This window comes from Aotus nancymaae, unplaced genomic scaffold, assembly GCF_030222135.1.
Source record: "Aotus nancymaae isolate 86718 unplaced genomic scaffold, 86718_ANA_hifiasm-v0.15.2.pri h1tg000012l, whole genome shotgun sequence".
In the NCBI taxonomy this organism is placed as follows: Eukaryota; Metazoa; Chordata; class Mammalia; order Primates; family Aotidae; genus Aotus; species Aotus nancymaae.
In genome coordinates this window covers 41,481,402-41,508,411 of record NW_026988423.1, presented here as the reverse complement: position 1 = coordinate 41,508,411, position 27,010 = coordinate 41,481,402, and the positions used below count along the sequence as shown (strand labels likewise).

Here is a 27,010-nt window from a genome sequence, read left to right as displayed (position 1 = left end):
CATCTTGCTCTCTCTCCTTCTCTAGAACACAAAACAGCAGTGAATACCAATACTCATTTGGGACATTTCCCTTCTTCTTATGGACATTTGATGACAGCTTAGAGCAACAACAATTTCAAAAAAGAAGGGGACAGGTGTGGTAACTATAATCCCAGCACTGTGGGAGGCTGAGGCAGGCAGATCATTTGAAATCATGAATTTGAGACCAGCCTGAGCAACATGGTAAAAACCCATCTCTACCAAAAATACAAATATTAGGCCAGGCTCGACTGCTCACACTTGTAATCCCAGCATTTTGGGAGGCCAAGGTGGGTGGATCACGAGGTCAGGAGTTCAAGATCAGCCTAGCCAAGATGTTGAAACCCCTGTCCCTACTACAAATACAAAAAGTAGCCGGGCATGGTGGCACATGCCTGTAATCCCACCTACTCAGGAGGCTGAGGCAGGAGAATTGTTTGAATCTAGGAGGAAGAGGTTGCAGTGAGCCGAGATCATGCCATTGTAATCCAGCCTGGGTGACAGAGAAAGACTCTGTCTCAAAAAAAAAAAAAAATTAGCCAGGTGTGGTGGCGCTTGCCTGTAATCCCAGCTGCCTGGGAGGCTGAGCACGAGAATCACTGGAACGGAGGTGGAGGCTGCAGTGAGCCGAGATTGCACTATTGCACTCCAGCCTCAGCCTGGGTGTCAGAATGATACTCTATCTCAAAAAAAAAAAAAAAGTCATTTGAGCAACCCCTACCCAACCCAGTAAGTCTACCCTCACATCATCAGTTTAACTGTATGTGACATTTAGTAAGACTGCAACTGAATCTATCAAATTACATTTTCTCTAACATCTACAAACTCAGCTGACCATTCTAGTACATTAGGGTTGAAAATAAACATTCTGCTTTTTTCTCCTCTGCGAGCTTCCAAGATGACAAAGAAAAGAAGGAACAATGGTCGTGCTAAAAAGGGCTGCAGCCATGTTCAGCCTATTCGCTGCACGAACTGTGCCCGATGCATACCCAAGAACAAGGCCATTAAGAAATTCGTCATTCGAAACATAGTGGAGGCCACAGCTGTCAGGGATATTTCTGAAGCAAGCGTCTTTGATGCCTATATACTTCCCAAGCTCTATGTGAAGCTACATTACTGTGTGAGTTGCGCAATTCACAACAAAGTAGTCAGGAATCAATCTCGTGAAGCCCACAAGGACCGAACACCCCCTCCCCGATTTAGAGTTGCGGGTGCTGCCCCACCACCTCCACCAAAACCCATGTAAGGAGCTGAGTAAAAGATTGAAGATAACTATTCTCTGGAGAAAAATAAAATGGAAATTGTACTTGGAAAAAAAAAAAAAAAAAAGAAAATGAACATTGTAGTCTCAGTCCTTCACAGTCCAAGACATGAAGAAACTGAGGCCGAGGGCAAATTAGGGACTCTCCAATTCTAGTTCAAGGTAGAATCAGCATTAAGCTCTGATTCACAGCCCCAGATGTTTCCCATACACCACTGGCTTTCCTACAGCCTAGGATTCTCATATGAAAATAAAAATCACAAAATTAATCATAACCAAAGCTCTGCAGCATCTCAGCAATGAGCTCCTACAGAGCTGGAGTCCACAATGAATAGCCAGCTAAAGCCAATGCCAGGCCTAATTTGGATTATTAAGGGCTAATCATCCAGGCTGCATAGTAACCATTGGCCTTGGCCAAGCACTGAACATGGACTCAACCTCTGTGGGAAAGAAACAGCAGAGCTTTGGTTCTAAATAGAATATTCATTTTCAGCCCTAATGTGGGGGCAGTTTAAAGATTCAGGTAGGATCAGAAAAGAGGGAGAATTAAGCCAGCCAGTATGTCTCTTAGTAAGAAACTCTCTGGTAGAAACAGTTAAAACTTGTTATATGAACTGTGCTAGAAAGCGTTCATATGCATAGGCTGCCTCCTGCTAAGATCCCTTAAGACTCAGAATGCCCTAGGGCACAAGAGAAAGCTACAATCTTAGTTACACAGAGCAGCCCTCTCCTCTCCTGGCAAGGCAAACGCAATGCGGCAACGACGCACTACCAGTCCCACCCCACCTCCACCCACCAACAAACCCTGCAAGAAAAAAGAGCAAGAGAAGGCCCCCGAGGACTCTATTAAAAGACAGGAATTAGGCCCCAAAGCAAAACCCCTTACCAGCCCTGAAAATAGATAGCTTCCCTTTTCCTTTTACCTTTTCTCTTTTTGTCTGGGGAAGGGAAACCACAGAAGTATCAGTGAAAAAGCACTTGTAGCTGGATATGATGGCTCACACCTGTAATCCCAACACTCTGGGAGGCCAAGGCAGGCAGATCACCTGAGGTCAAGCGTTTGCGACCAGCCTGGCCAACATAGCAAAACCCTGCCTCTACTAAAAAGACAAAAATCAGCCAGGTGTGGTGGCAAGTGCCTATAATCCCGCTATTTGGGAGGCTGAAGCAGGAGAATCGATTGAACCCGGGAGGTAGAGGTTACAGTGAGCTGAGATTGCACCACTGCACTCCAGACTGGGTGACAGAGCGAGATTCTGTCTCAAAAAAAACACACACGAATATATCTGGAAATTAGATCTTGTTCTTGAATTTCTTTAGGATTCCTTCTTATCTGATTAAAAAAACCATCAGTACAGCTGATAAAACTCCATGATGATATGTGGCTTCAAAATACCAAATGTTGACTTTGCTAAAACAGCAATGAACCCATTTGAAATGGAATATCAAATAAGTGAGTTCTCTAGCTTTTTGACACAGATCATTTTACAAATGTACTCTCCAAAATCCATCTGTTTCACTGCTGAAATAGTCTATATGAAACCAGTAGCATTATTTAAATCGAACAATACTTATCCAGGTATTTCCTAACAAAGTGAGTCCTGGGGAGATGGAAAACAGAAAATTCTGAATAAATACTGACCTTTCTCACTAGGAGAGAAAGGTAAAAACCCAAGAAAGCTATATGGCAAGCCACAGGGTGTTGCCCTACTCCACAAGGACCAGCCAGCCCAGGAAAAGTCAGAACATACTGTACCTCCGCCATTTCTGGTGATTTAATTTCCTTGATTTTGAAGAAATAGCCCAGGGTCAGGAAAGCTATGGCCATGGCGCTCACGCTGATCATGAAGACCACCAGGGGAGGCCGACTGCTGATGTATACCTTCAGGTTCTCCAGGGGGTTGATGCTAAACATTATTCTGATCAGCTCCACCTGAAAGAAATTCATCAGAAACTTCATCGACTGACTTGCCAAAAGGAAAGCTATGATTCTTTTGTTTCTTTTCATGGCGTTGAGGGGTGAGCTGGGTGGGGCACTCATTACTGAATTTTAGAAATGTCTGATTATAACTTCATTGAAAAGACGAGAAGGAAAAACACTAAACGTGAACTGCCATTACCTCAAAGCGGTAGGGTTCTGAAAGACACATATTCTCTTTCAGTTTGTATCTTCTAAATATTGTTTGTGGGTATTTTCGTTTGTTTGTTTTAAAAATAGGGTCTCTGGGCAGGGTGTGGTGGCCACGCCTGTAATCCCAGCACTTTGGGAGGCTGAGGTGGGCGGATCACAAGGTCAGGAATTCAAGACCAGCCTGACCAACATGGTGAAACCCCATCTCTACTAAAAATACAAAAGTTAGCCAGGTGTGGTGGTGCAGACCTGTAATCCCAGCTACTCGGAAGGCTGAGGCAGAAGAATCGCTCCAACCTGGGAGGCGGAGGTTGCAAGTGAGCTGATCATGCCACTGCACTCCAGTCTGGGCGACAGAGCGAGACTCCATCTCAAAAATAAACAAACAAGCAAACAAACAAAAAAAAAACAGGATTTCTCACTCTGTCACCCAGGCTGGAGTACAGTGGTACGATCACAACTCACTGCAGCTCTGAACTCCTGAGCTAAAGTGATTCTCCCACTTCAACCTCCCAAGTAGCTAGAATTAAAGGTGCATACCACTACACCCTGCTAATTTATTAAGAGATGGGGGGGGTCTTGCTATGTTGCCCAGGCTGGTCTTGAACTCCTGGCCTTAAGCAATCCTCCTGCCTCAGCCTCCCTAAAAGTTCTGGGATTACAGGTTTAAGTCACCATATCCAGACTCAATCTTCCAAATATTCTATGATAAATTGTGTTACTTCCATATCACTTAAGAAAAGGTTTAGGTGGGTCAGTAATATGACACAAATACAACACATACAGAAAGAAACTGAGGACGCTCTCATTTCCTGCCACTGAAAAGCTGAATTCGACTGAACATTCTGTCCTGTTCACTGTCATAGAGCTAATGGCCATCCCAGCCCTACTTAAAAGCCTCCTAAGGCTAGACCTAGAGCTCCCTGCCATGGCCCACAGGGTTTCAGGACTCAGAAACCCTGCCAGTCTCCCTGACTGTATTGCCATTTACTCCTCCTCCCTCCTGGGCTCTGGCCACACTGGCCTCAGTATTCTTCAGGATGGTCTGGTCAATTTCTGCGAGGAAAGCAGCTGGGAGGCTGACAGGAATTGCACCCAATCTGCGGATCGGTTTGGGGAGTACTGCTCTCTCAATAATGTTCTTTGCTAGTCTGACAGCCTGTGATGCCTTTCCTTTTATTTAGGTTCTTTATTTTAGCAATGTTTTCTGTTTTCACAGTGTTGAGGTTGCACTTCTTTTATTAAGATTATTCCTAAGTATTTAATGCTTCTGGCCATTTTTTACGACGATCTAGCCGAAGGCTTTTTCACTTGCCTGGATGCTTTTCCCCAACATTTCTGCATGCTTTCTCTTCCTAAAACGCAAGTCTATGTTTAGGCATGGTGGCTTATGCTTGTAATCCCAGCACTTTGGGAGGCTGAGGCGGGTGGATCACTTGAGGTTATGAGTTTGAGACCAGCCTGGCCAACATGGCAAAACCCCATCTCTACTAAAAATACAAAAATTAGCCGGGTGTCATGGTGCACACCTACTGATCCCAGCTACTTGAGAGGCTGAGGCAAGAGAATCGCTTGAAACCGGGAGGAGGAGGTTGTAGTGAGCCAAGATCGCGCCACTGCACTCCAACCTGAGTGACAGAGTAAGACTCTGTCTCAATTTAAAAAAAAAAAAAAAAAAAAAAGCAAGTCTGTTGAATAGCCAGCTCCTCAGAGCACGCCTTCCCCAATAACGTTCAGCCCGCTTTGTTTCCTTCACATTGTTTAGTGTCAATCAAGAGCATAGTTAGTTTTCTACTTGTTTATTGTCTGTTACCCCAAATTTGTGAGCCCCATGAGAGCAGAGATTTTGCTTGTCTTGTTCACAGCCGCAGCCCTGGCCCCTGGCCCCTGGCCCCTGGCCCCTAGAACAGCAGCCGGCACACAGGAGCACTTACAACTATGAGAAGACTGCAACATTAGCAAAAAGCAATTTTTAAAAAACATTTGTATCAGCGTTTAAATTTTAGAGACAAAAAGATGCATCAACAGTCTGAAAAACCCACAGCAACAGCCAGGTGCGGTGGCTCATGCCTATAATCCCAGCACTTAGGGAGGCCCAGCAAGCTGGGAGGATTGCTTGAGCCCAGGAGTTCAAGACCAGCCTGGGCAATAGTGACAGCCTCTCTATGAAAAATTTAAAAATCAGATGGGCATAGGGTGCATGCCTGTCATCCCAGCTACTCAGGAGGCTGAGGCAGGAGGAACGCTTGCCCCCAGGAGGTCAAAGCTGCAGTGAGTCATGATCATCCCACTGTACTTCAGCCTGGGTGACAGAGTGAGACCTAGTCTCAAAAGAAAGAAAGAAAGAAAAAAAGGGTAGACCTAATATCAACCACCTGCAATAAGCCAGGCTGTGTACATCTGTCCTCACTAGAGAGACTTAAGATGGAAAGTAGCATCCTTTCCCCGCTCCCCAGAAGCAAACTCAGTTCTTACGTTGGCAAGTACCACTATCCATGCACATTTTGTGTACTAAGAGTATACACAAACCAATACAATTACTGTTATGCATTTAAAAATCTGGGGGAGATGGTATCTGTATGTATCATTTTCCATGGCATTTTCACTCAACATTCTGTTTCTCTGACATCTGTGTTGATCTCTGCTGATCTAGTTTGCCGAATCTCAATGCTGTATATATGCAAATGTTCTGTGGTTGAGTTATCCCAGTCTGAGGGGCCCAGCTGGGTTCCTGTTACTGTTTCACTCACAAAGAGCACTGCAACAGGTACAAGAGTGGCTCTACTACAAGGTCACAGAGTAGGGCCCGTTGTGAACTTGATACTGTCAGACTACTCTCTGAGGAGACCAACCAGTTTACACTTCCCCAGCAATGAAGGAGCCTGCTCCATTTCATGAGCTTTATGCTAACACTTGATCTCCTAAGGTATATTAATTTGATCCAAAATGACAGATGTGAAATTATATCTCTACTGTTTTAAATTGTATCTCCCTGAAACAGCATGTTTTCACTTTTTTAATCAGCCATTTAGGCCCATTCTTAAGCGAACTGCCTGAATCCTCTAGTAATTTACTAATACAGTGTTGTCTATTTCTTATTGATATTTAGAAATTCATTTTGTGTTTCAGGTACTAAGCCTTTAACACTTTTATTTTATTATTTATTTTTTTTTTCTGGGAACATCCTGACGAAGCCTTGTTTTATATGTTACACATAATTAATCTAAGTCTGGATTTTCTCTAATATGGTTTATGGTATCTTTTGCCATATAAAAGGTTTTGGTATTTCTAATGGTATTATTAAGAAATAATTCACATACCATACAATTCACTCATTTAAAGTACACAAATCAATGATTTTTGGTATATTCACCCAATTGAACAACAATCTCCAGTCAATTTTCAAATGTTTTCATTGCCCCATAAAGCAAGCCCAATATATAACAGATAAACAAAAAATAAAAAGAAATTAAAACATACCACCAGAAAAAAATCACCTTCACTAAAAGATGGATGGAAGGATGGACAGACAGAAGGAGGGAAGGAGGGAGGGGGGGAAGAAAAGACCACAAACCAACCAAAAAACAAGTAACAAAATGGCAGGAGCAAATCCTTACTTATCAGTAACAACACTAAATGTAAATGGACTAAACTCTCCAATCAAAAGACAGACTGGCTGAATGAATTAAAAAACCAGACCAAACCATCTACAAGAAACACACCTCACCTATGAAGACGCACATCAAATGAAAATAAAGAAATGGAAAAAGATATTCCTTGCAAATGGAAACCAAAAAGGAGCAGAGTGGAAGTAGCTATAATTAATCAGACTAAATAGATTTCAAGACAAGAACTATAAAAAGAGACAAAGAAGGTCAAAAGTCAATTCAACAAGATGATGTAACAATTATAAATACATATGTACCCAACACTGGAGCACCCAGATACATAAAGCAAATATTAGAACTAAAGGGAAAGACAGACAGACCCCAGTACAATCATAGCTGGAGACTTCAACACTCCACTTTCAGCATTGGACAGATCATCCAGACAGAAAACCAACAAAGAAATGACTTAATCTGCACTACAGACCAAATGGACCTAATTAGATCACAGGGATCATTCCCCAAAATAGACTGTATATTAGGCCACAAAATAAGTCTTAAAACATTCAAAAAATATGAAATTGTATCTCTCCTCTCCCAAAAAAAAAAAAACAGAAATTGTATCAAGTATCTTATTTGACCACAATGGAATAAAACCAGAAATCAATTACAAGAGGAATTCTGGAAACTATACAAACATACGGAAATTAAACAATATGCTCCTGGATGGTCAGTGTGGGTCCATGAAGAAATTAAGAAGGAAATTAAAAAGTGTCTTGATCAAAATGTACACTGTCAATAGCAGAATACCTAAAGTGTCTTGAAAACAAATGAAAATAAAAACATACCAAACCCATGGGATCCAGCGAAAGCAGGACTAAGAGGAAAGTTTATAGCTATAAGCACTTACATTAAAAAAAGTAGAAAAACATCAAATAAGCAACCTAACAATGCATCTTAAAGAATTACGAAAACAAGAGCAAACCAAACACAAAATTAGTAGAAGAAATAATAAAGATTAGAGCAGAATGGCTCAAGCCTGTAATCCCAGCACTTTGGGAGGCCAAGGCGGGTGGATCACGAGGTCAAGAGATCGAGACCATCCTGGTCAACATGGTGAAACCCCATCTCTACTAAAAATAAAAAAAATTAGCTGGGCATGGTGGTGCGTGCCTGTAATCCCAGCTACTCAGGAGGCTGAGGCAGGAGAATTGCCTGAACCCAGGAGGCGGAGGTTGCGGTGAGCCGAGATTGCGCCATTGCACACCAGCCTGGGTAACAAGAGCGAAACTCCGTCTCAAAAAAAAAAAACAGAGAAAGAGGGAGTACTTCCAAACTCATTCTAGGAGTCCAATATTACCCTGATACCAAAACCAAATGTACATCAAAAAAGAGAAAATGACAGAACAATATCCCTGATGAAGATTGTTGCAAATCTCCTCAACAAAATACTGGCAAACCAAATTCAACAAAACATTAAAAAGATCATTTGTCACGACCAAGTGGATTTATCCCGGGGAAGCAAGGATGGTTCAACATATGCAAACAAATCAAAGTGATCCAGCATATCAGCAGAATAAAGGACAAAAACCATATGATCATTTCAACTGATGCCAAAAAAAGCATTTGATAAAATTAAACTTATCTTCATGATACAAACCCTCAAAAAACTGGGCTTAGAAGGAACATATCTCACACAATAAAAGCTATATGCAACAGGCCCACAACCAGTATCATACTGAATGGGGAAACACTGAAAGCCTTTCCTCTAAGATCTGGAACACAACAAGGATGCCCACTGTCCTCACTGTTATTCGACATAGTACTGGAAGTCCTAGCTACAGCAATCAGACAAGAAATACAGGGAGTCCAAACTGGAAAGGAAGAAGATAAATTATCCTTGTTTGCAGATGGTATGATCTTATATTTGGAAAAACCTAAATACTCCATCAAAAAACTAGTAGAACTGATAGACAAATTCAGTACAGTTGCAGGATACAAAATCAACCACAAATATCAGTAGCCTTTCTATGTGCCAACAGAGAGCAATCTAAAAAAGAAATCCAGAAGCCAGGCACAAGTGCTCACACCTATAACCCCAGCACTTTGGGAGGCCAAGGCAGGTGGATCGCTTGAGGCCAGGAGTTCAAGACCAGCCTGGTAAACGTGGTGAAACCCCATCTCTACTAAAAAAAAAACAGAAATTAGTCAGGCATGATGGTGTACATCTGTAATCCCAGTTACTGGGGAGGATGAGGCATGAGAATCTCTTGAAACTGAGAAGCGGAGGTTGCAGTGAGCCAAGATTATGCCATTGCATTCCAGCCCAGTGACAGAGTGAGACTCTGTCTCAAAAAAAAAAAAAAGCAGCACACTTCTATTTCAAGTCTGCAAAGAGATTTTCATTATAAGTGTTACAGTTTAATGAATGCTTCACCTGCAACCTCTAACCAATCAGTTTTTCTCCTTTACTCAACTATGTTGATTCTTTTCATGTTAACTCATATTTGCGCTCCTTGGAAAAGTTTAATCACAATTTTTAAAAGACTACACTGCTGGTACACGTATGCTAAACTGTATTATGAATTTTTACATCTATTCATAAGTGACATAAGAAAAGTATAAACCACTATCATACCCTCTCTCTATGACTGTACGTCAGCCCTCCCCATCTATGTGGGATCCACATGCACAGATTCAACCAACCGCAGCCTAAAAATATTCAAAAAATAAAGTAAGGCTGAGCACAGTGGCTCATGCCTGTAATCCCAGCACTTTGGGAAGCCCAGGCGGGAGGATCACTGGAGGTCTGGAGTTTTTACCACCCTGACCAACATGATGAAACCTCGTCTCTACTCAAAACACAAAATTTAGCTGGGCGTGTTGGCACATGGGTGACAAAAGCAAAACACTGTCTCAAAAAACAAACAAGCAAAAAACATTTAAAATACATTTAAAAACAATAAAATAAAAATACACATTAAAAAATAATACAATACGCTGGGCACAGTGGCTCACACCTGTAATTCTAGCACTTTGGGAGGCCAAGGCAGGCAGATCACAAGGTCAGGAGTTCGAGACCAGCCTGGCCAACACAGTGAAATCCCATCTCTACTAAAAATATAAAAATCAGCCAGGTGTGATGGCACGTGCCTGTAGTCCCAGCTACTCGTGAGGCTGAGGCAGGAGAATCGCTTGAACCCAGGAGGTGGAGGTTGCGGTGAGCTGAGACTGCGCCACTGCACTCCCACTCCAGCCTGAGACGACAGAGTGAGACTCTGTCTCAAAAAAAAAAAAGTATAAGGCCGGGCGCGGTGGCTCAAGCCTGTAATCCCAGCACTTTGGGAGGCCGAGGCGGGTGGATCACGAGGTCAAGAGATCGAGACCATCCTGGTCAACATGGTGAAACCCCGTCTCTACTAATACAAAAAATTAGCTGGGCACGGTGGCGCGTGCCTGTAATCCCAGCTACTCAGGAGGCTGAGGCAGGAGAATTGCCTGAACCCAGGAGGCGGAGGTTGCAGTGAGCCGAGATCGCGCCATTGCACTCCAGCCTGGGTATCAAGAGCGAAACTCCGTCTCAAAAAAAAAAAAAAAAAAAAAAAAAAAAAAAAGTATAAAAACTATTTACATAATACTTGCATTGTATTAGGTACTGTAAGTAATCTAGTGATGATTTAAAGAAAATGGAGCCAGGCAGGTAGGTGGCTCACATCTGTAATCCCAGCACTTTGGGAGGCCAAGGTAGGTGGATCACCTGAGATCAGTAGTTCAAGGCCAGCATGGCCAACATGGTGAAACCCCATCTCTACTAAAAATACAAAATTCAGTCAGATATAGTAATCCCAGCTACTTGGGAGGTTGAGGCAAGTGAACGTCTGGAACCAGAGGATGCAGTGATTGGAGATCGCATCACTGCACTCCAGCCTGGGTGACAGAGCAACACTCCATCTCAAAAATAACAACAGCAATAATAATCTAGAAACAACACTAGTTAGGTTAAGATTAATAGGATTCGGCCGGGCACGGTGGCTCACACCTGTAATCCCAGCACTCTAGGAGGCTGAGGCAGGCGGATCACCAAGTTGGGAAATCGAGACCATCCCATTTAATACGGTCAAACCTTGTCTCTACTAAAATTACAAAAAATTAGCTGGGCGTGGTAGCATGTGTAGTCCCAGCTGCTCTGGAGGCTGAGGCAAGAGAACCACTTGAACCTGGGAAGCGAAGGTTGCAGTGAGCCAAGATTATGCCACTGTACTCCAGCCTGGGCAACAGAGTAAGACTCTGTCTCAAAAAAAAAAAAAATTAATAGAATTCATAAATAAAAACATCAACAGTAAATTAGAGTTCTATTTATTAAGCAAGAACAAAACCTTAATCTTTTCTTTGGACACAGAGTCTTACTCTGTTGCCTGTGCTGGAGTATAGTGGCGCGATCTCTGCTCACTGCAACCTCCACCTCCTAGGTTAAGTGATTCTCCTGCCTCAGCCTCCTGAGTAGCTGGGATTACAAGCACATGCTACCACACCCGGCTAATTTTTTTTTTTTTTTTTTTTTTTTTTAGTAGAGACAGGGTTTCACCATGTTGGCTAGGCTGGTCTCAAACTCCTGTCCTCAAGTGATCCGCCCACCTTGGCCTCCCAAAGTGTTGGAATTAGAGGTGTGAACCACCACACCCAGCCCAAAACTTTAATCTGATATAAAAATGAATAAGACTCATTTTCTATCTGGAACTACAATTATGAAACATTCAGAAAAATAACAGAAAAATCTGAATTAGAATTCATTCACTTCAAGGAAAACAGTCAATAAAAGCACATCACATAAGAATTTAAACAGTTACATTAACATATATACCCACAAAATGGCAAATATTGTCAACATATGCCAATTTAATATAGGGAAACATCCAGTACAGGATAATTATTAGTCACTAAAAAAGTAGAAGAATGGGCTCGGCCCAGTGGCTCACGCCTGTAATCCCAGCACTTCAGGAAGCCAAAGCAGGTGGATCACCTGAGGTCAGGAGTTCAACACCAGCCTGACCAACATAGTGAAATAAATCCCTACTAAAAATACAAAAATTAGCTGGCCATGGTGGTGTGCACCTCTAATCCTAGCTACTCAGGAGGTTGAGGCAGGAGAATTGCTTGAACCCGGGAGGCAGAGGTTGCAGTGAGCCAAGATCATGCTATTGCATTTGCACTCCAGCCGGTCAACAAGAGAGAAACTCCATCTCAAAAAAAAAAAAAAAAAGGAAAGTATGTTTGAATAAAACTATTAAGATTCCAAACATTTTACAAACTTAAAATTTCTTTCTACCATTCACAAGCGTTTTTAAATAGGAAATTAATGAAGACTAAATAAATGTATTCCTTCTGCAAAGAGTCACAGGAAAGCTTCTGTAAGCGAAACAGTGGCAAATCTTAGTCTTAATTAATGAATAAATTAAGTTCTGTTTAGGGAAAAGAAAAGGAGATAAAAGAAAGCACACTATCTGACCCCTCCCCCTAAATTCATTCCAACTCGAATTAGGGCATCCTGGTATTGACCAAGATAAAGAAACAAATTACCATCACTGGGAAGCTGCCTCTCTGAAAAGTCCAGGGATTTAAGGTACACAAAACGCAGTCAAAAGGCAATTTCACAAGCACGTGAGAGGATGTGATTAAAATCTATCAGAACAGTGCCTTTTATCTCCGAAACTAACTCAACCAAGATGCTAAACATCAGATGGCACTTTAAGTAAGCAAAAGGCAAAACCAAGATTATCCCAAAGGTATCTCTAGCAACCGCAAGTTACCAGAACACAAGCATCACACACTGGGGTCTGTCAGGGGAAACAGAGGAGGGACAGTGCGGGGTGGGGAGTTGGGGAGGGATAACATGGGGAGAAATGCCAGCTATAGGTGAAGGGGAGGAAGGCAGCAAATCATGCTGCCATGTGTGTACCTATGCAACAATATTTCATTCTTCACATATACCCCAAAATCTAAAATAAAATAAAATAAAAAATTGTCAAGGACTAACTTTAAAAAAAAAAGGGGGGGCGAGAAAGGGCTCCAACTTCCTGGAGACCAGCTTGGCCATACATACCAATAGTATTAGAATCTGGCATATTTTATCTTCAACATTCTACTTCTAAGAACTAAACCTAAGGAAACACCCATCGCTCCAAAGATTTAACTACTGAGAGTTATTTTTGGAGTATTTGCAACTGTTTAAAAAAAAAAGGGAAAACCACATATCCAATAACAGCAAGGAACAACTGAATAAAGTAGGACTTCTCCCCAGCATCACACCCATTAAAAACACAAGATCTGCGGCCGGGCGCGGTGGCTCACACCTGTAATCCCAGCACTTTGAGAGGCCAAGGTGGGTGGATGACCTGGGATCGCGAGTTCAAGACTAGCCTGACCAACATAGCGAAACCCCGTCTCTACTAAAAATACAAAAAATTGGCCAGGCGTAGTGGCGGGCCCCTGTAATCCCAGCTACTCAGGAGGCTGAGGCAGGAGAATCACTTGAACCCGGGAGGCAGAGGTTGCGGTGAGCTGAGATCCCGCCATTGCACTCCAGCCTGGGCAACAAGAGCAAGACTCCATCTCAAAAAAAAAAAAAAAACACAAGATCAGGACGTAGTGGCACACACCTGTAGTTCCAGCTACTTGGGGGGCTGAGGCAGGACGATGGCTTGAACCCAGGAGTTTGAGGCTGCAGTGAGCTATGATTACACCACTGCAATTTAGCCTGGATAACAGATTGAGATCCTGTCCCCTAAACCCCCAAAAAAGGGGAAGCTGGGCACAGTGGCTCACACCTATAATCCCAGCACTTGGGGAGGCCAAGGTGGGCAGATCACCTGAGGTCAGCGGTTAGAGACCAGCCTGGCCAACATGGTGAAACTATCTCTACTAAAAATACAAAACATTAGCTGGGTGTGGCGCACGTGCCTATAGTCCCAGCTACTTGGGAGGCTGAGGCACAGACTGTTTGAACCTGGGAGGCAGAGGTTGCAGTGAGCTGAGATTGTGCCACTACACTCCACCCTGGGTGATAGAGAGACTCTCTGTCTCAAAAAAAATAAATAAATAAAATAAAAAACAATACCCACAGGATCTAAAATATCACATACAGTGGCCATAAAAAAGAATAAAGTTGATTGGGCACGGTGGCTCATGCCTGTAATCCTAACACTTTGGGAGGCCAAGGCAGGTGGATTGCCTAAGCTCAGGAGTTCGAGACCAGCCTGGGCAACACGATGAAGCCTTGTCTCCACTAAAAATACAAAAAATTAGCCAGGCATGGTGGTGTGCGCTTGTAAACCCAGCTACTCGGGAGGCTAAGACAGAAGAATCGCTTGAACCCGGGAAGCGGAGGTTGCATTGAGCCAAGATTGCGCCACTGCACTCCAGCCTGGGTGACAGAGACTCCATTTCAAAAAAAAAAAAAAAAAAGAATAAAGTCATGTTGCCTGCAGCAACATGGATAGAGCTAGAGACCATTATCCTCAGTGAAGTGAGAAACAGAAAATCTAAATACCCCATGTTCTTACTTATAAGTGAGAGCTAAATAATGGGTATATATGGGTTCGACGGAAATAGTAAACACCAGTGACTCTGAGATGGGGGTAGGGGCTGAAATATCACTCATCAGGTACAATGTTCACTATTTGGGTAATGGGTACACTAGAAGTCCAACCCCACCAATAAGCAGTATGTACATGTAACAAACACGCATGTGTAACTCCTGAATCTAAAATAGAGTAAAATTTAAAAATAAACTGGGCACATTGGCTCACGCCTGTAACCTCAGCAGTTTGGGAGGCCAAGGCAGGTGGATCACTTGTCAGGAGTTCAAGACCAGTCTGGCCAATATGGTGAAACCCCTTCTCTACTAAAAATACAAAAATTAGCCAGGCATGGTGGTGCATGCCTGTCGTCCCAGCTAGTTGGGAGGCTAAGACAGTGGAATCGCTTGAAGCCAAGAGGCAGAGGTTGCAATGAGCTGAGATAGCACCATTGCACTCCAGCCTGGACGACAGTGAGACTCCGATTAAAAAACAAACAAACAAAACCACACACACATACAGAATCAGACAACTTCAGGTTAAGTGCTTGTGTGTGCACACACAGGCACCCACATGGGAAAAACAGCACACCCTCAAAGGTGCACAGTGATGATCTCTAGATCTCTAGCTGATCAGACTACCAATTTCTGGGTCTTTTTTTTCCGATCAAGAATATGTATTTCCTTTCGAATAATTATTTTTTTGAGACAGGGTCATGCTCTGTTGCCCAGGCTGGAGTGCAGTGACGTGATCATAGCTCACTGCAGCCTTGACCTCCCAGGATCAAGAGATCCTCCCACTTCAGCCCACCAAGTAGCTGGGACCACAGGAATAAGCCACCAAACTTGGCTAATTTTTTTTTTTTTTTTAGTAGAGTTGAGGTCTCACTATGTTGCCCAGGCTGGAGTTCAGTGGCACAATCTCAGCTTACTGCAACCTACACCTCCCAGGTTCAAGTGATTCTGCTGCCTAAGTGTCCTGATTAGCTGGGATTACAGGTGTAGGCCACCACATCTGGCTAATTTTTTGTAATTTTTAGTTGAGGTGGGGTTTTGCCATGCCAGGCTGGTCTTAAACTCATGACCTCAAGTGATCCACTCACCTCAGCCTCCCAAAGTACTGGGATTACAGGCATGAGCCACCATGCCTAGCTCTAGTAATTTTTAATAATAAAACTTACAAACACAAATAATCGTGTTGGATTGATCCTGATGGTCTAGTGGTTAGAATAAAACTTCATTAAATTTTAATTCCATTCATTTTCTTCATTAATCAAGGCAATGAGTAGAAAAAAACAGGAACTTAAGAGTAACTTCTTAACCTAGAGAAAAGAAAATAGAAAACAGGACTGTCCTCTGATCTATTCTGGAGCTAAGAAAGGTAACCCTTAATTTGCAGGGATCTGTATTAGAGGGCTCTGTGAGAAACCAAAGAGCAAAATGAGAAAGAACATTTAGAGGTGGCTTCTCCAGATAACTGGGTGCTGTGTGGTCCTGGGGCAGGCACTGCCTGGTGTTCTCCAGAGAAGCAGGGGCTCCTCCTTTAGGGTAAAGGATGACAGGCCAGTGGATGACACGGGGTGGGGAGTTAGGGGTGGCCATGAGGAGAAACTGTGCCCAGGATGGGAAGGTATCTGGCAAGGCAGGAGAGAAGAAATTCAAGAAGGAAGAAGTTATCAGCCAGCTTTGCTGAGAGCTGAACAAGTCTTAAGAACAAGAGAAGGACAGATCTCCGTTTCCGTCTGTACTTTAAAAAGTTCCTGGCTGGGCACAGTGGCTCATAACTGTAATCCCCGCACTTTGGGAGCCTGAGACGGGAGGATCAAGAGGTCAAGAGATCGAGATCAGCCTGACCAAGATAGTGAAACCCCGTCTCTATTAAAAATACAAAAATTAGCTGGGTGTGGTGGCGTGCACCTGTAGTCCCAGCTACTTGGGAGGCTGAGGCAGAATAGCTTGAACCCCAAGGCGGAGGTTGGAGTAAGCCGAGACTGAGCCACTGCACTCCAGCCTGGCGACAGAGTGAGATTCCGTCTCACAAAAAGAAAATAAAAAGTCCTCAGCCAGCCATGGTGACTCATGCCTGTAATCCCAGCACTTTAAGAAGCTGAGGCGGGCAGATCACCTGAGGTCAGGAGTTCAAGAGCAGCCTGGCCAACACGGCAAAACACCATCTCTACTAAAAATATAAAAATTAGCCAGGCATGCTGGTACATTCCTGTAATCCCAGCTACTCGGGAGGCTGAGGCAGGAGAATCACTTGAACCTAGGAGGCAGAGGTTGCAGTGAGCCAAGATTTCACAACTGCACTCCAGCCTGGGCAACAGAGTGAGGCTCTGTCTCCAAAAAAAAAAAAAAAAAGTTCTCAGGTGATAAGAACAGGGATGGGGAAACTGAGGCAACAAGTAAACACCAGATGGCGCTTTAGGTAAGCAAAAGGCAATACCAAGTTTACCCTAATGATATCTCAAGCAACCCACAGGTTGCAAGAACGTAAGTTCCTTAAAGGTAGGTAGGAGAAGGCTGTGTTATAAACTTTCAAAATACCACTGGTTCAGGTCAAAGGGACGGGGTGGGGGAGGAGATGCTGACTTTTTATTAAATGAGTTAACAAAAACACAGTTAACTGGGTTGGTGCAAAAGGAATCACAGTTTTCACCAATACATAATGGCGAAAACCACAATTACTTTTGTACCAACCTAATATAAGGGGAGGAAAGGAGATAGTAACAGAGGAAGGCCTTCTGGCCGGGCACAGTAACTCACACCTGTAATCCCAGCACTTTGGGAGGCTGAGGTGGAAGGACTGCCTAAGGCCAGGAGTTCAAGACCAGCCTGGCCAACACAACCAGCCCTTGTCTCTACAAATAATAATTTTTTAATAAATTAGCTAGGCATGGTGGTGCACAACAATGGCCCAGCTACTTGGGAGTCTGAGGTGGGAGGACTGCCTCAGCCCAAGAGGTCAAAGCTATAGAGAGCTATGATTATGCCACTGCGATCCAGCCTGGCAAGCAACATGGTGAAAAAAAAACAAAAAAAAAGAGAGTAATTTTGCAATTTGATGATAACATTTCATCAGAAAGGAAGTAAATTACATTCATTATGCCAGACACAGGAAGCCTTTCACAGTTTCTTCCTCTCTCCAAAGTCCACGTATGTATGCCACATGGTTACTTGTCCAAGTTTTAAACTAGCTTTATTATAGTTTTAAACTAGAATTTACTGTAGTTTTACACTAGAATCTCTGGTTTAGAGGGATTCTATATTGGCAGAGAATATTTTCTAAATAGTTTCATTATTTTATCTAACTTATTTTTAAGTGCACAGTTGTACTAAACTACTACCTGTGAACTCTGATGGTAGTTATCACAAAGTTCACTGTGCGTGAAGAACAAAACCATCGTTCATCTTTAATTTTTTTTTGAGATGTTGTCTCACACCATCATCCAGGCTGGTGTGCAGTGGCTCGATCTCAGCTCACTGCAACCTCTACCTCCTAGATTCAAGCAATTCTTATGCCTCAGCCTCCTGAATACCTGAGACTACAAGGGTCTGCCACGACACCCGGCTAACTTTGGTATTTTTAGTAGAGACGGGGTTTCACCATGTTGTCCAGGCTGGTCTCAAACTCCTAACTTCAAGTGATCTACCTGCCTCGGCCTCCCAAAGTGCTGAGATCCCAGGCGTGAGCCACCACGCCAGGCCCACCACTCATCTTAAACGAGATTTTCTACCTTAGGTTAAATGGGAAGTTTCTGAAAGGTGAGGAAGGGAGGATGGGAGAAGCAACCCAGCTCTCTGTGCCGACCAAAGGAAATACATCAGACTCGTGCTAAGAGAGAATGACAGAAACTCACCTTCACAAAGCAGAAAGTAGCATTTCTCAAATATCCTGTGATGTCTGAGACCCACAAAGAGCTTTAAGGCTGGGGGTTACAGACCCTTAGCCTAATAAACAAGTCATCAACTCGATCCAGATTATCCAACACATAGAGCTAAAGACACTTGCTGGTATCAAAGTAGCCCTGTGCAAGCTCCAGCACCCAGCTGCCCCAAGCATTTCGCGGAAACCACCTTCCTGCTTCACTGCAAAGGACTGTAGGCAGAATGAACCTTCAGAGAGACAAGTGAGAAGTGAAGACACAGGAGAACTTAAAGGTCTCCAGGAATCTCTGGGATGCTGAATCCAAAGTCTGAACTCCAGTCCTAACTCATATTGCTGCAGCATCTGACACTGAGGAAGGGTAGATTCTCTCCCAGCTTCCACTCCTGGTTTTCTTCACATTCATCTGGCCACCCCTCCCCTCTCAGGCTCCTTCAAAAGCTGGCGTTCACAAGTTGCAGCGAGGGCTTCTGCTCAGGGGGGACACACTCACTCACGCCCATTTTATGTATCTACTCACCTCCAGATCCAAATGTCCACCTACTGGAGCTCTCTCCTTGGATGACCCAAAGACCAACCAGCCCAAAATTTACCCAAGGCATCAAACTGGCTCCTCCCCATAAGGAAACACACAGTCATTACCTACTGATCCCTGCCAGTCATTCTTTTTTTTTGAGACAGGGTCTGGCTCTGGAGCCCAGGCTGGAATGCAGTGGTATGAATATGGCAGCCTTGACCTCCCAGGCACAACTGGTCCTCCCACTTCAGCCTTCCAAGTAGCTGGGACTACAAGTACATGCCACCATTCCCAGCTAATTTTTGTATTTTTTGTAGAGATGAGATTTTGCCATATTGCCCAGGCTGGTCTCGAACTCCTGGGCTCAAGCAATTCTCCCGCATCAGCCTTCCAAATACTGGGATTACAGATGTGAGCCACTGCGCCGAGCTCCTGCCAGTCGTCATTGACACTCTTGCTCTCCTACAACCAGTTACCAAGTCCTATCGTTTCCACGTTTTAAGTGTCTTTCAACAGCAGCTCTCACTCCATCCCCACTGACACTGCCTTCTTCAGCCAAACTGAATTGTTGTCTGGGCCAGGTGCTCACACCTGTAATCCCAGCACTTTTGGAGGCCGAGGCAGGCGGATCACCTGAGGCTAGGAGTTCAAGAGCAGCCTGGCCAAAGTAGTGAAACCCCGTCTCTACTAAAAATACAAAAGTTAGCTGGGTATGGTGGCGCACGCCTATGATCCCAGCTACTCCGGAGGCTGAGGCAGGAGAATTGCTTTAACCAGGGGAGGTGGAGATTGCAGTAAGCCAAGATCACGCCACTGCACTCCAGCCTGGCCCCTGGCGACAGAACAAGCCTCTGCCTAAAAAACAAACAAACAAACAACAACAACAACAACAAAAAACAACAATTGTCTCTTATTTCCATGATGTTGCTTCTGCACTCCTCCTACCTTGGACAGTGCCTGACACCGGCAAGGTGCTCAACAATAATAATGTCTACTACCATCACTGCCTATTTTTTGAGAAAGGCACAGCTTTAAGAGTCTTGCACCTATTACGTATAATCCTTACAATACCTCTATTTTATAGATGGGGAAATTAAGGCATATAGAAGTCAGCTAATATGCCCATGATCACAGGGGAAGTGAACCTGGATTCAAATCCAGTTGGCCTCCAGAGCTCATGCATTAATCATTAAGTTCTACTGTGGTCCAATAAATGGTATAGGTTTGAATAATTGAGTAAATCTGGCAAGGCACAGTACTCATGTCTGTAATCCCAGCACTTTGGGAGGCTGAGACCAGCCAATCGCTTAAGCCCAGGAGTTTGAGACCAGCCTAGGCAACACAAGACCCTGTCTCTACAAAGAATACAAAATTTAGCTGGGTGTGGTGGTGCATACCTATAGTTCCAGCTACTTGGAAGGCTGAGGAGGAGCAATCACCTGAACTCAGGCGGTTGAGGCTGCAGTGAGCTGTGAGTACACCACAGCACTCCAGCCTGGGAGACAGAGCAAAACTCTATCTCAAAAAATAAAAATAGGCCAGGTGTGGTGACTCAAGCCTGTAATCCCAGCACTTTTAGTAGGAGGCCAAGGCAGGCGAATCACCTGAGGTCGGGAATTCAAAACCAGCCTGACCAACATGGAGAAACCACACCTCTACTAAAAATACAAAATTAGCTGGGCACGGTGACACATGCCTGTAATCCCAGCTACTCAGGAGGCTGAGGCAGGAGAATCACTTGAACCCGGGAGGTGGAGGTTGCGGTGAGCTGAGATCACACCATTGCACTCCAGCCTAGGCAACAAGAGCGAAACTCCATCTCAAAAAATAGTAATAATAAAAATAAAAAAATAAAAAGGAAAGAAAACAAGTCAATCCCATCAAATGGGATAAAGGCAGAAAAGCATCCATATAATTTTGCAATCAAGACATCAATAGTGATGTAAGCAAAACCCCTTTCACTAGATAGAGGCAAAAACCAAATGACAAGGACAAAGGAGAGAGAAGAGAGCATTCTTAACAGCTACCACTTAGAACATGCCATTCCCAGGCACCGTGCCAAGTGCCTCACATAACATCATAGTTTTTAATCCTCGCAATATTGTCAGGTAGATACTAGTATTCCCATTTCACAGATGAGAAAACGGAATCAAATGATGTAAACTAATTTGTACTAGGTCACACTGCAAATATATGTCAGAAATGGATTCTGACTTAATTCATCTGACCCCAAAAGCCATGTCATCAATCACAATGGCAAGGTTGATAAGACGGTTTCAAGTCAAATACCAAACTGGATGGCGAAAAACCAATCTCACATGCCATAGATATAGAAAGTGTATTTTAGTCACTGACTTTAACAAAGGCACACTTAAGAGACCAACTTTTTTGAAGCTTAAAATGTTTAACTTATTTTCCTTCTTTTTTTTTTGAGATCTAGTTTTAGTTTTTGGAAACTAGAATTACTTTATGATCCAGCAATCCCACTGCTGAATATTCACCCCCAAAAACTGAAATCAGATTGTCAAAGAGAGGTCTGTAGTTCACTGCAGCACTATTCCCAATACCCAAGTTATGGAATCAGGCTAAGTGTCCATTAACACATGAAGAGATCAACAGAATGTGGTAAACACACATAATAGAATACTATTCAGCCTTAAACAAGAAAAATGCGGTCATTTGCAACAACATGGACAGAAGCGATGTATGTTATACTAGAGAAATAAGCCAGGCACAGAAGCACAATATAGGATTCCACTACCATGTGGAATCTAAGACAGTGGAACTCTTTGCAGCAGAGAGCAGAACCATGGTTACAGAAGCGGGGAGCAGGGTACAGGGAGATGATGGTCAAAGGGTACAAAGTCTGTTAGACAAAAGGAACACATTTTTTCTTTTTTGCGTTATATTGCATGGTGTGGTGAATATAGTTAATACAGTTATTTTTTTGGTGGCTCACATCTTTAATCCCAGCACTCTGAGAGGCCGAGACAGGAGGATCACTTGAGCCCAGGAGTTCGAGAGAAGCCTAAGCAACAAAAAAAAATCAAAATGCCAGGTGTGGTGGTGCACACCTGTGCTCCCAGCTACTCAGGAGACTGAGGCAGGAGTATAACTTGAGCCCAGAAGGTCGAAGGTGCAGTGAGCTGTAATCACCCACTGCACTCCAGCCAGGACAACAGAGCAGGACTCTGTCTTGTAATAACAATTTTTTTTTTTTTAATTAAAAAATAAGGCCTGGTATGGTGGCTCATGCCTGTAATCCCAGCACTTTGGGAGGTTGAGGTGGGTGGATCACCTGAGGTCAGTAGTTCAAGACCAGCCTGGCCAAAATGGTGAAACACCCATCTCTACTAAAAATTCAAATATTAGCTGGGCATGGTGGTGGGTGCTTGTTATCCCAGCTACTTAAGAGGCTGAGGCAGCAGAAACACTTGAACCTGGGAGGGGAGGCTGCAGTGAACTGAGATCGTGCCACTGTACTACAGCCCAGGTGACAGGACTCCATCTCCAAAAAACAATAAATAAAATAAAATAAAGGCTAAGGCTGAGGCCAGTGAGGTCCTCAGATTAGTCATAAAATCTAGAGCAATTACATGCAATCCTGTTTGAATGGCTTCAAAGTTTTCTTCAGTACTGGGCAAGGGAAACACACCATCTCTGTGACATGGACCAGATGTCATTAAAAGCCCTCTGGAGGGGACTGAAGGGCTTGCCATTTATCCTTTGGCTGTAGCCAGAGCTGCAGAGACCAGACTAGAGCTGTGCTCCTGCAAACTAAATACAGGCACTGAAACAACTCGCAGACATCAAATTTAATTTCCTGATTGTCAATACCAGACAGGAATGACAATCAGCATCTTTTTCACTGTCCTTAATAAAATAAGTTAGGCACTGTTTTATGCCACCGGCTTTCTACAGAACAAGACAAACCAATTAAATGAAAACAATTCTTTAGAAACCAAAGGCTGGGCCTAGTGGCTCACACCTGTAATCTCAGCACTTTGGGAGGTGAAGGTGGGTGGATCACTTGATGCCAAGAGTTTGAGACCAGCCTGGCCAACATGGTGAAGCCCCGTCTTCAATAAAAAAACAAAAATTACCCACGCATAATTACTCGGGCACACACCTGTAGTCCCAGCTACTCAGGAGGCTGAGGAATTGCTTGAACCCAGGATGCAGAGGTTGCTGATCACGCCACTGTACTCCAGCCTGAGCAACAGGGCAAGACTCTAACTCAAAACAAAAACAAAACAAAAATCTACCAGAAGGTAGACTGGCTAGCTTATGCTGTTCTTTCTTAGAAAAGCATTTAACCCTCCCCAGCTGCCTCTGCCAGTACTTCCAGGCACCAATTGCACAGCTACCTAGACTGGGTGTTTGTCCACCAACTGGCCCTAGTTTTTCACTTTCCAGCTAATTCTAAGTAACCCAAATCCTCCCAGTCTTTCTAGATCCACCTCAAAGGTCATTTCCTTTATGAGTTTCAGGCCGAGTGAAGTGGCTCACACGGAAAAACCCAGCACTTTGGGAGGCCAAGGTGGACGGATTACCTGAATTTGAGATCGGCCTGGCCAACATAGTGAAATCCCATCTCTACCAAAAATAGAAAAAATTAGCCGGGTGTGATGGCGGGTGCCTGTAATCCCGGCTACTCGGGAGGCTGAGGTGGGGTAATTACTTAAACCTGAGATGCAGAGGTTGCAGTGAGCCAAGATTGCGCCACTACACTCTGGCTTGGGCGACAGAGCAAGACTCCTTCTCCAAAAAAAATAAAAATAAAAAAAAAGAAAGAAAATTTTTAATAGTAACCATAACAAAATTCCTAACACTTGGTATACCACTATGGCAATTCCGTCCTGCCACACCTTCCAGCCTATTGCTTCCTCTAAGTATGTTCCTTGCAGGCAGAAACTATTAATACAGTTACACTTAGGCCGAGCACAGTGGTTCATGCCTGTAATCCCAGCACTTTGGCAGGCCGAGGTGGATGGATCACCTGAGGTGAGGAGTTTGAGACCAGCCTGGCCAACATGGTGAAACCCCATTTCTACTGAAAATATAAAAATTGGCTGGGCGTGGTGGCTCACGCCTGTAAGCCCAGCTACTAGGAGGGCTGAGGCAGGAGAATCGCTTGAACCCGGGAGGTGGAGGTTGCAGTGAGCAGAGATCCCGCTGCTGCATTCCAGCCTGGGAGACAAAAGCGAGACTCCGTCTCAAAAAAAATATCTATATATATATATTTGCAATTAGCTCTACAGCTGCAGCTAGAGCCTAAATGGAGTCGGTGCCAGTCAACCAGTGTTTGGTGATTTCAGTACTGAAATTCCGGTGCTAGCCATGAATCCAGTCCACCTCAATCAGGCCACAGGAATCCCCCCAGCATCTTCACTGCAGGTTGAAACTCGCATCCTTACTCCTAGAGAGTAAATGCACTTGGGGGTCAATGCACACCTAAGTATACAGGTGCAAACAGGTCTATTTCCCGTCAGAATTCCTAGATGAAAAGAGGAAGTAGGCGGACACCATGATCAGTCAAGCGCTGACGAAACATTCAACTACAAATGAGATACACATGCTCAGACCCTAAGCTGACCCTAAGCTGAGGGTGCTATCGAGACAAACCACTTGATCACATATTCAGCAGCAGCCTCGGAGTTTTTCCTCCCACTCCCTCCCATAGCGACTCACCTTTGAGGCAGGAAAGGAGCAGTTTGGGGGAAGCCACAATCCTTACAAAGCAGGCTTCAAAGCAGCTCATCACTCATCAGCCAGTGACAGCTGTAATCTGCTAGCTGAGAACTAAACTCAGACAACAGATTCTTCCACAAAGGCCTCCTCACCAGCTGTCCCATGGGTACAGCGTTCAGACGACTCAAAACAGCACAGCAGGCCTGGTTTTATTCCTGACGGTGCCCGTCAAGGGAACTGAAACCACATGCCTCTACATTACCTTGCGATCACTCCGTATTTTATTAAAAACATTAATAAGGAATCCACCTCATCCTGGATATTTACCCAGCTTCACACAGGGAGCACCACCATGCCATTTAACTTTCTGCGCATACGTACGCATCTCCCTCCCACCTTTCTGAGATGGGTCCCACTGGCAAATGGAGAAGAAACGCAAACACTCCCCAAAGTCGAAAAATGGCAAACAACCAAAAGGTTCCAGGTGCCAAATCCGAATTATCCAGGCCTCGGCTCCAGACGCGGTAAGACCCGCCATCTCCAAGGCTGGCGGGGAACCCTGGCATGGGGAACGCGGGCGGGCAAACACCGGTGTAGAGAGACCAGGCCGAAGTCGGCCGATGCCGGGCGACCCCTGCCAGCAGCTGGGGAGGGGGCTGCACCCCGAGAAACGGGGTAAGAAGCCGGCGGAGGGACCACTCCCGGCCAGCACGCCCCCGCTCCCGGCCCCGCGAGCATCCTAGACTGACCCGATCCCAGCCCGCCCGCCAGACCCAGCTCACCCTGCCTCGGCGGGCAGCGGCGCGCCCCGGGCCCGGCCGGGCCAGCTGCTCGGCGGACGCCCGCGGACGCGCTGGGCTCACTCCTGGCAGCGCGCGGCGGGCCCGGGGCCGCTCGGCACCATCCTCCCCGCCGCGCCGGGGGCAGCGTCCGGCTCCGCGGGGCCGAAGCGAGTACCAGACGCCAACTGGGCTCCCGCCGCCGCCTCAGCTCTGGCTCCGGCAGCCGCGGTTTCCGGGTGGAAAAAAAAAAACACACACGCCACCTCCAACGCCGCTGTGACCTCCGACCCCGGGCGTCCGACGGCGGGGCGGCTGGGACAAGCTTCGTCAGAAGCAGGCGGCGGAAACACGCTCCCGGGCCGGGTCGCGTGCGTGGCGGACGTGCGTGGAGTGCGTGATGGAGGTTTGTGGGTCTGCGTCCGGGTTTGGTGCTGTGCGCGTGCCTGTGTGCGTGGTGCGTATGTGTGGCTCGTAGTCAGTGTGCGCCGTGTACAAAGGTGTGTGCGGTGCATGTGTGTGTGGGTGTGTACAGCGTGGATGTGTAGGGAGTGTGCACACGTTAGTGCACACATAGTGTGTGTGCTTATGTGTGCGCCGTGCGTGTGTCTGTTGATGTGCTGGAATATTAATCACTGCTGATAAACATATGATTTTGGGCTGGGCGCGGTGGCTCACGCCTGTAATCCCAGCTCTTTGGGACGCTGAGGCAGGAGGATCGTCTGAGTCCAAGAGTTCGAGACCAGCCTGGGCAACAAAGGGAGACTGTCTCTATTTTTTTTTTTTTTTTTTTAAAGACGGGGTTTCACCATGTTGGTCAGGCTAGTCTTGAACTCCCGACCTCAGGTGATCCGCCCGCCTTGGCCTCCAAAGTGCTTGGATTACGGGCGTGAGCCACCACGCCCAGCCGACTGTCTCTATTTATAGATAAAAACAAAATGAAGGCCGGGCGCGGTGGCTCTCGCCTGTAATCCCAGCACTTGGGGAGGCCAAAGTGTACGGATCACGAGGTCAGGAGTTGGAGACCAGCCTAGCCAATATGGTAAAACTCCATCTCTACTAAAAATACAAAAACTGGCTGGGCGTGGTGGCAGGCGCCTGTAGTCCCAGCTACTCGGGAGGCTGAGGCAGAATTGTTTGAACCCAGGAGACGGAGGTTGCAGTGAGCCGAGATCGCGCCATTGCACTCCAGCCTGGGTAACAAGAGCGAAACTCCATCTCAAAAAAAAAAAAAAAAAAAAAAAAAAGAATCGCTTGACCCAGGGAGGCAGAGGTTGCAGTGAGCCGAGATCGGGCCACTGCACTCCGGCCTGGGCAACAGAGAGAGATTCCGTCTCAAAAATGTAAATTAAAAATAAAATGGAAAATGAAAATTTAAAAAGTGTATTTTTTGTACAATCACTTTGCAAAATAATTTGCGTTATGCAGTACACTTAAAGATGTACACATCCTCTCTTGAGAATATATTTTCCTGGAGAAACAGTACACTTAAAGACATGTGCACCCTCTCTTGAGAATATACTACCCTGGAAAAACAGTTGCACTTATG

The 27,010-nt window shown here is 44.9% G+C and overlaps 2 protein-coding genes across 2 annotated transcripts in view; one reads left to right on the top strand and one right to left on the bottom strand.

The window, feature by feature from the left end:
- Positions 1-25,702, bottom strand: part of TMEM248 (transmembrane protein 248) — a 39,727-nt gene extending 14,025 nt beyond the window's left edge. The window contains exons 1-2 of the mRNA XM_012449095.2: positions 25,465-25,702; positions 3,036-3,212 (exon numbers count right to left, since the gene is read on the bottom strand). Coding sequence (XP_012304518.2) covers positions 3,036-3,194 — 159 coding nt within the window. The 5' untranslated portion in view covers positions 3,195-3,212; positions 25,465-25,702. The remainder of the gene's footprint in view (positions 1-3,035; positions 3,213-25,464) is intronic.
- On the top strand, positions 917-1,264 carry LOC105714938 (small ribosomal subunit protein eS26-like). Its single transcript, XM_012449097.2, has one exon. It carries the CDS (start codon positions 917-919, stop codon positions 1,262-1,264), a length of 348 nt encoding a protein of 115 aa, XP_012304520.2.
- Positions 25,703-27,010: the final 1,308 nt, after the last annotated feature.